The sequence below is a fragment of the Neomonachus schauinslandi genome, chromosome 1 (assembly GCF_002201575.2).
Source record: "Neomonachus schauinslandi chromosome 1, ASM220157v2, whole genome shotgun sequence".
NCBI classification, from domain to species: domain Eukaryota; kingdom Metazoa; phylum Chordata; class Mammalia; order Carnivora; family Phocidae; genus Neomonachus; species Neomonachus schauinslandi.
Window position 1 is genome coordinate 124,260,369 of NC_058403.1, and position 8,568 is coordinate 124,268,936.

General features: G+C 57.1%; 1 protein-coding gene across 1 annotated transcript in view; it reads right to left on the bottom strand.

The window, feature by feature from the left end:
- Positions 1-3,510, bottom strand: part of EPHB1 (EPH receptor B1) — a 416,084-nt gene extending 412,574 nt beyond the window's left edge. Inside the window, exon 1 of the mRNA XM_044915538.1 lies at positions 3,470-3,510. Within this exon, the coding sequence (XP_044771473.1) occupies positions 3,470-3,476 (7 nt within the window). The 5' untranslated portion in view covers positions 3,477-3,510. The remainder of the gene's footprint in view (positions 1-3,469) is intronic.
- Positions 3,511-8,568: the final 5,058 nt, after the last annotated feature.

Sequence of the window (8,568 nt, forward strand, 5' to 3'; positions counted from 1 at the left end):
CCCCAAAGGGGCACAGTAACTCAGGCGTGTATCCATGCATCAGCAGCCCCTCCTGAGAACCCACTATTTGTCAAGCCCCAAGAAATCTACCACCGAATCAAACACATGAGCGTGTTCGAGGACAGCAAGCCCAGGACTTCGCTCTAGGCCACACCTAAGAGCAGGTCTCCTGGGCATGCTCTGGTCAACCAGTGTCCAGACACTGAGGTCCAGACCTGCAGTTATATGGTCATTCGTGGATGCCAGGGGTGGGGATGGGAGGATGCTATGAGCTTTCAGTGATGCCGGATGGCTGCCGCCCAGAAAGGCCAATATACTTAGTCCGCTCTGAGGGCAGGGTGTCTGCTGCCAGCCCAACATGTCCCACTGCTGCAGAAACACCTTGAAAGAAGCCCAGGCCTCCAGACCCTGTTTTGAAGAGCACAGGCCAAAGGGCAGCTCAGAGAATGCAGATGGTGGCCTTCCCTCATAGACCCCAGCAGCCTATTCTCAACAAGCTCCCAGACCTGGTGTGAAAAGACATGGGCTTTAAGAGGCAGGTGTTTATCTGGACTAAGAGGTCTGGTTGTGTGTCCAGAAGGCCAGAGGATATCAGCATCCCTCCCTCCCAGCCTGCCCTGTTCTCCTCTGAAAATAGACTTTAAAAGCCCCAGAGAGCCTTTTCCCTGCAATGGCATCTCTCTCCCCACAAAGCCGAACCACTGGCTGGAAACTGGGAAGGGGAAGGAAAAGGAGGGAAGGAGGGCTCTCTTTCAGTGTGGGTTTTCCCACACCCCATGTCAACCAGCCCCTTCCTTTCTCCCACATAGGCAGAGGGTCTCATAGGGGTCTGCCTGTCTGGCCAAGGGTCCCCAACTGGCCCATGGCTTCCACTGTCCCTTTGTTCCTGCCCTGGCGGGGGCCGAGAACTACCTGATCTTCAAGCTGCTGGCCCTGGGCCACAAGGCCCCAGTGCACTTCCACCAGAGCTCCCCCCCACCTCCTCGCCAAGGGAAAGAAGACAGACATGGTAAGTGGCCAAAGGCGTAAAGAGGGGCGCCCCTAGCCAGAGCAGAGTTTGGGAGGGATCTGCTGTCTGTGTACGCAGCTCATTGATCCACTTTTCTGATAATTATTCCTCACTCATCACAAACCGAATGATGCTGGCCCCAGCCCAGCCAGCCAGGCGGGAAGGCGGCTCCGTGTGTGAAGAGGAGAAAATGAACCTGCCTGCGCTCGTTGGAGGAGAGATGGGAGTGAATGGTGTGTACTATCCCTGCGAACTGAGCAGGGACGATGGGGCTGCTTTAATATTCTGCTGAATGTGGTGTTTCTTTTAACCCTTGCTGGAGAGATTTCCAGCTGAGACTCAGGCTCCTCTTGCCAAGCTACTGGCAAAGTTTCTGGGGCTGTGCCGAGAGAAGGAACCAAGTCCCACAACGTGAGCCCACTCCAGGCGACCTAGTGACAGGGCCCATTATACAGGCGGGTTGCCGGCACAAGGGCACCCTCCCTCGGGCAGCTCCAGCCCAGCAGACGGGGAGAGCTCACCAAGAAGAGGTCAGGAAGGAAACTGCCGGCATCCAGACGCCTGGTGTGTTCCCACGCGCTTGCTCTCCAAACAATTTTGCTCGCATGCACGTGCCCTCCTTCATCGATGGAGACCCAGTGCCAAGACGAGGCTCCCAAAGTGGGCACCCATCTGCTCTCCGGGGCCCAGCCCCTGGCCCTCTGGCGCGCGCGCGAAGAGCGGCGGGTAGGACGCGCCGCCCCAGCGCTGCCAAGTCCAGCCTCGCCCAGCCCGTTGCTCTTGCTCGCTCACCCAGGTTGTCCTGCCTGGTTTGGAAGTGTACAGCGCCGTGCTCGTCCTAGCTCAACTGCTCCCGCCCTTGCCCCTCTGTAAGTCTAACCCGACCGACCAGCTCTGCTCCCGGGTGTCTGTCGCCGCGCTCCCCACCGCTCTCGTCCCCGCACGTCCCAAAATGCAACCCCTCGGCACAAAGACCAGCAGCCAGGAAGGACAGCGGGAAGCAGACAAAAAACCCATCTTCAGAAAAGCAAGTGAGAGCTTTCTAGGCATTCATCGTCCCACCCCCGCGCCGCCACCAGAACGGACGCGGGACAGAGCGCTCCTCCCTACACCGGGAAGGAATCAGCCCCGCCCCGGGGGCCCCGACTGTCCCAGCTCCGCTGGAGAAAGGCAGCGCTTTTCGGAGGGGTCAGGGGCGCTGGACCACGGTGGCCGGGGTGGGGGCGTTTCTCCCCGGGCAACCGGTAACAGCCTGGCGAGGGACGGGGCAGCCCGGCCAAAAGAGCCTCCAGTTCGGAAAGCGGCGCGGGCGTCAGGGGCCGCGTCCCTCCCGCGCGGAGTCCCTCCCCGGAGTTTCAGCGCTCCCGCCACCGGGAAGCGCGGCTGCGAGCCCGGCCGCGGCGGCGCACCCCCCCCCCCGCCCCCCGCCCCGCCACAGTTGCTGCCACCCCGGCAACTCCGCTCGGCTCCCGGGCCCAGCCGCGTTCCCAAGAGGGGTGGCAGCCCGCGCTCGGCGGCCGGGAGCGGAGGCGGGGGAGGGGAGCGGGGCGGGGAGCGGGCAGGGATTTCCCACAGGGATTCGCGGGCGCTGCCGAGCGCGGGTGCTCCCCACTGCGCCAGGCGCGGTGCCCGCGGGCCGCGCTTGCCCGGCCACGGCCCGGGGCTCAGCCAAGGCTAAGTAGCAGGGGGAGTGTCGCTGCCCGTCGCCTCCCGCCCGGCGAGTCTCCCTTCCCGAGCGAAGGCGATGCTGGGCGAGTTTCTGCCGGACCGACCACCTAGCCACCGCATCCCGGTTCCCAGGCTCAAGAGGCGATAAAGGTGTCCGCCTCGCCCCGACTTGACCCGGGAAAGATGCAGCTCCACAGGCTCCGGGACCACCGAGAGTACGGCAATGAACTCAGTCCCTCTCCGGCGGCCACTTTCGGGGCACCGGGGCAGAGCTCCTCCGGGCCCCGCGCTCGGCGCTAGCCCGCCGAGCCCAGAGTCCCGGAGCCCGCCGAGCCCGCCGAGCCCGAGCTGAGATAAAGGAGAGGTGGCGCACGGCCACCTAAGCGCATCCGTGGCCAGGACAGGAGGGGAGCCGATAGGCGCCCGCACTCCAGGGGCCGGAGAGCCCGAGCCGTCCCTTCGTCCCCAGCGCCCGGCGCCCCCGGAGCTAAGGAGCCTGCACCGCAATGCAGCGGGCTCCGCGCTTCCGGAGCCGAGCCGAGGCTGCGGGAGACCCGAGCTGCCCGGGAGCGCCGGGGCGCGGGGGCCAAGGGCTCCGCGAACCGCCTGCGGGCTCTGAGAGTCAGCCCGGGGCGCGCCAGGGGTGCCGCCCCAGCCTCGCGCTCGGCCGCGGCCGGGGCTCCCCCACAGCCGTGCCCTCCGGTCGCGGGAGGCTGGCGGCGCGAAGCAGCCCGAGCAGCCCCCGGGGATAGAGCCGCCAGCCGCCAACTTGCTCGGCGGAGGCTACGTTACCTTCCATAGCGGCCACTGCGGATGCCAGGAGGAGCAGCAGCAGGCAATCCGGGGCCATCGCCGGCCGGCGGCCCCCAGGCCGAGCCCAAGCCGAGGCGGCCGCGCGGGGAGGGCGCCGCGTCCCGGGGCGCCGCTGCACTCCCCGCCGGTGGCTTTTCCGTATCCTTTCGCGCTCTCGCTGGGACCGGACTCCCCGGAGCGCGGCGTGGGCGTGGGCGGGAGTGTGCGCGCGTGAGGCGGTGCGGGCGCGCGTGGGTGTGGGTGTGCATGTGTGTGTGTGTGTTTATGGGAGAGGTGGGTGTGTGCGTGCGCGTGTATGTGAGAGAGAGGGCGAGGGAGTGTGAGCTGGGGAGAGCGCGCGAGCGCGTGTGCGTCCTGGTGTCACATTGCGAGCTACAGCGGAGCCTACGGGAGGACGGAGCCGGCCAGACTGACGGGGGAGGGAGCGGGATCCCCCACCATCAGCTCTCTCTCCACCCCTAACACCTCCTGTCCAATCAAGGAATCAAACCTGCAAAATTCCCCCGTCCAATCAGGCGCGAGCACCTCCTTACACTGGCATTGTTAGTTTAAGAAAAACTTTTGCTTGCAAGGCTGTGCGGGAGGGCTTGGAAGGCGCTAGGAGGGGTCCGGGCTCCCCCTCGTGGTGCTCTCGGAGAAGCGCAGCGGCCCGCCCAGCTCCCCATGCCCCGGAACCTAGGGGGCCTAGAGAAGGAGCCAGTTCAGGCCCATACCCTTCCTTATAGCCCACCAGGACTGGGTGAGCTTTAAATAATCATTTTTTTTTCTTATTTCATCTTAGCGACACTCACTCTGACAACCCATTATAGTACAACGCGAAGGCACACCCTATCCCTCCTATCCATAGCACTTCGCCTTCTCATACGGTATGGCTTTTACTAATCACTTATGTTTATTGTGGGTCTCTCCTTATTAGAACAAAGAGGGTCTCCATTCTTGGGATTCGTGTGTGTTTTGTTCACTACAGAAATCCCAGTGCCTAGAACAATGCCAGGCCCATAGAAGGGGATGGCATATATCTGTTGAATGAATGAATAAATGAATGAATGAATGAATGAGGTTCAGAGAATGTGTGGAGGGCTGCTCCAGTGTGTGCAGGGCACTGGATATGCTTCATGTCCAACTCCCTGCTGCTTTAATCCTTTACAAGTCTCTGGCTGTCTTTAGTTTTCACTTCTGAGTGCATTCTGTGAGCATCCACAGAGAGCTTGATCCCAGAAGTCAGGTCCAGTGGGAGACACCGGTGGCCCCACAGGACTGGAAGGAGGGACAGCATAGGATTTTGCAAGGTGAGGCACACAGAAAGGCCCCCTAATTGTGCGTGAGATCTTGAGCATGGGTTGGAAGGACTTTAATAGACAGCAACGAGGGGATAGGGCCTTGGAGGTAGGAGTGATTCTCCCAGGTCCCAGCTCTGTGGGACCTCTTTCTCTTCCTGTCTCTGGACATAGCCAACGTTCTAGATCAAGGACCTGCCTTGAGGCTGTAATGTTGTGCTGGAGAGGCGTCCTCACTGCATCACTCCCACCCCAGACCTGATGATGGCCAGGTCCTACAGGGTCAGGGAGGACCTGTTAGATGCCCCTTCTAACAGCCACAAAGGCGGCTCTCTCTACCCCACCAAGCCCTCCCAGAGTTCTCGATGAGTTAGCCATGGGCAGATGTGGTGACCTCTTGCGCACTCTCTGTCCTCCTCCTCAAGCTCTGCTAAATCCGTTTCCCACCTGTGTGTGTGGTCTCTCCTTTGCTTGGGCTGCACCCCCACAGTCACAGCCAGACTCATCTCCCTGTTGGGACATTGCTTTGCTTTCCCCGCCCTCATGCTCTCACTCACACTGCTTCCCTCTCCCCCCACCCTCCATCCCACCCTGCCTCTGCCCCTGAAAGGGGGGACCCCCATCCGTCTCCATTCCCTCATCATCCACCCCAACGCCGTGCAAGCTGCCCTCTGCCCTGCCACGCGCCACCAACATCGCTGGAGTAGTCACCGTGGGAATGACCCAGCCCGGTTACCCATCACCCCCTGGATCCCCAGCACCCTCCCGCATCAGTGACCAGCCTCCCTTTCCGTGGTCCCCTTGTTCCTCCTATCTTACCACTTCTTACTCTTCCCTCTTCAACCCTCAGAAGAAGCCCCCTCACCAGCTCTGTCCTTGCAACTTCTGCTCTCTAGGTCCATGGACAACTCCTTGGCAGCCTCACCTGCTCTATTACCAGCCCTCCCCTCACTCAGGATGGATGGATGAGTCTGACTCTTCTCTCCTTCACTCTGTCACAGACTTCTGAGAAGCGCGTCTGGCAGAGTCTACCTCTGCCCCATCTTCCTCCCAGTGTCCTTGTCCCAAACCCATGAGCCTGTCCCAGTTCCTGCCATGCTCCTTCCCCTGGACAACTGGAGAGTCTGAACAGCGGCCTGGCTTCTATCCCCTCCCCCTCTAATCTTTCTGCACTCTGCTGCTGAACTAATCTTTCTCAAGCCAAACTTGATCTTATCTCTTCCCAGCACAGAAAACTAGTGGCTCCTCACTGTCTGCTAAGGAGAGACCAACCCCTCTGGCATGGCATCCAGACTTTTCTGTGGGCTCCCTGAAACCTGCCTTTTGGGCCTGGGCTGCTCAGCCAGCCGGATCCCCTCACTACCATCCTCACCCCCGGCCTCCCCTTTCCCTGCACCTGCCGAGTCACACACTCACCCACTTACTCAACAAATATTTATTGAGTGCCCACGATGAGCCAGGCAGGCCCTCGCCACAATGTGGGGCCGCAGCAGCCATGGGCCCTGCTCTGAGGAAGCTTACAGTGCAGCGGGGGAGGGTGACAAAGACGCCGTAGCATGTCAGAGGGAGACTAAAGCAAGGCAAAAGTTAAAGGGTGACGGTGCAGCTAGACATGAGGGGAATGGCTTCTATTTATGCGCCTTCTGCGTACACGCACTGCGCTGGACATTTACATGCAACCCTGAAATGAAGTGAGGTGAGCTTCCTGCCCTCTGCTTCTTCCCAAACCTCACCTCTGCCTGGAAGTCTTGATGTCCCTCAGCTGGTCACTCCCACCCACGGTCTCATGCTACATCTCTTTGGATGGTACTGAGTGGCTCTTCCTGACCTGGCTGAAGACAGAACTGACCAATGTCCAAATGCAAAACGTCACTCCTCGGAAGACCCCGGCAGACCGTGAGTGTGGGAATCCCAAAGAGAACTCTGCCAGGGTCTTTCACCTGTACCAGGCAAATTACATAAGAATCTCTGACTTAATGTCTTCTAATCCCCCCAAGCTTCACCCTTAAGGATTTTAAGTCAGTAGGGATGCCCACAAATATGATTTTATGGCCCCCACCCCAATTGATTCTGCTGCACAATGAGGCTTTAGAGTCCCTGTTCTTGTCCAGGTGTTTAAAACTGTACTCTCGGTCATCTCAGGGGACAGCCAAGTGGGGAAGTACCCGGTGATCAGGGGATGGGGCCCCAGACCTCACCTCTGTTGTGGCAGCTTTTTGTTTTAAGGGCATCAAAACCAGGTTTTGTTGGAAGAAAGGGTTCTGTGGCAAGAAGAGGAGGAGGTAAGGGGGGAAGGAAGAGGGGTTAAAGGAGAGGGTGGGATTGGGGTGGGGTTGGGGCACATCAGATCATAAGGGGCAAGGAAAACAACATTGATGACTTTGAGAGCATGCTAATGGCTCAGATAAGAATAGCATCAGTTTAGGGCTTTTGTTAATTTCTCTAATAACCCAGGGGATTGACTTTTCTTGAGCAAGTTAAATATTAATTTAGCTGTACAGCAAATTGATCTTTCTCTTGCAATGGGTTGTGATTTGCAAATATCCCTGAAAGCACCGTTGGTTGGGCAATCCAAGACTGGCTGCCTTTTTCCCCCAAAGCACCTCCTTGGCTACTGTGTTTTTCTCTGTGATGTCAAATGCTCACTTGTTTTCTTGATTAATCACCCAGCTATTTGATATCACTAAATCACTCCTTCAAAGCTACAGATACTCGCCTCTGAGCCAGCAGCTAAGGGGTCCCAGGAACCCAAGGGTGATTTGACCCTTCTTCTAGTGCTCAGAAGCCCTTCTGCTTAGAAGGCTTGGGGCAGCCACCCAATTCACCCCCACCTCTAAAGAGTCTGTCTAAAAGGTTGAAAAACATTTCTAGTGAATGCAATTGTACAACTTCCCCTGATAATCCTATATGTTATAAAGCTATCCTATAGAAAGGACCTGCTAACCATTAACCTACATCCCCTTTGTTGTAGTTTGAGCCTGTTTTCCTCATTCTACCTAGTTGTGGAGAGCACAGACAAATAGTAGCCATCCTGAGGATGATGATACAGCTATCTTGTACATGAGAAGACATTAAGTTGCTCCCTTATCCTACCTTTTTCTTTTTAAATATTACTTAACTGCATAAATGAAAGGTTTAGTTATATGCTCCATGACCCAAGCTACCTTTAATTTGATTCTTAAGCTGCAAGATACATTGTCCTCAATTCTTTTTGGAGAAGCAGGTGAACCACTTACGAGTCATTTAAAACATTTTAACAATGGATAATAGACAAATAATAAAAAGCTCCCTCTCTCTTTTGTTCTTTCAACATGTATTATGCAGCAGTTCTGTGTTGGTAGCCTGCAAGGTGCTGGGGACCTGGTGATGTATGTGACCCAGCCTCTCCCTTTAAGGATCTCACGGTCTCCCTGGGAAGACAGACATTGAAATGCATTGTGGGACTTTCTGTACAAAATGGCCTCTGGCTAGAGGCTTCCAACAAGCCTTTCCTTGCTTCTCAGGAACATATCCCAGCAAACACAGACAAATATGAAGACTCACACTAACGAAGTAAATGAACACTGACAGACAACCTAATTGCCAGGATGTGGAAGCAACTGACAATACTTATAAGGCGGATGAAGCCGGATGGAGAACAACCTATCAAGCACATGTATGACATATGCCAAGTTCTCCTCTATAAAGAGAACCTGCTTTAAAGAAATAGATAAGAAGATATGTCATAATTCCCTCTCTTTCAATACCTGACTCAGATACCCAAGGTCTCTACTAACCAGGGAATGGAGTAAATATTCTTTA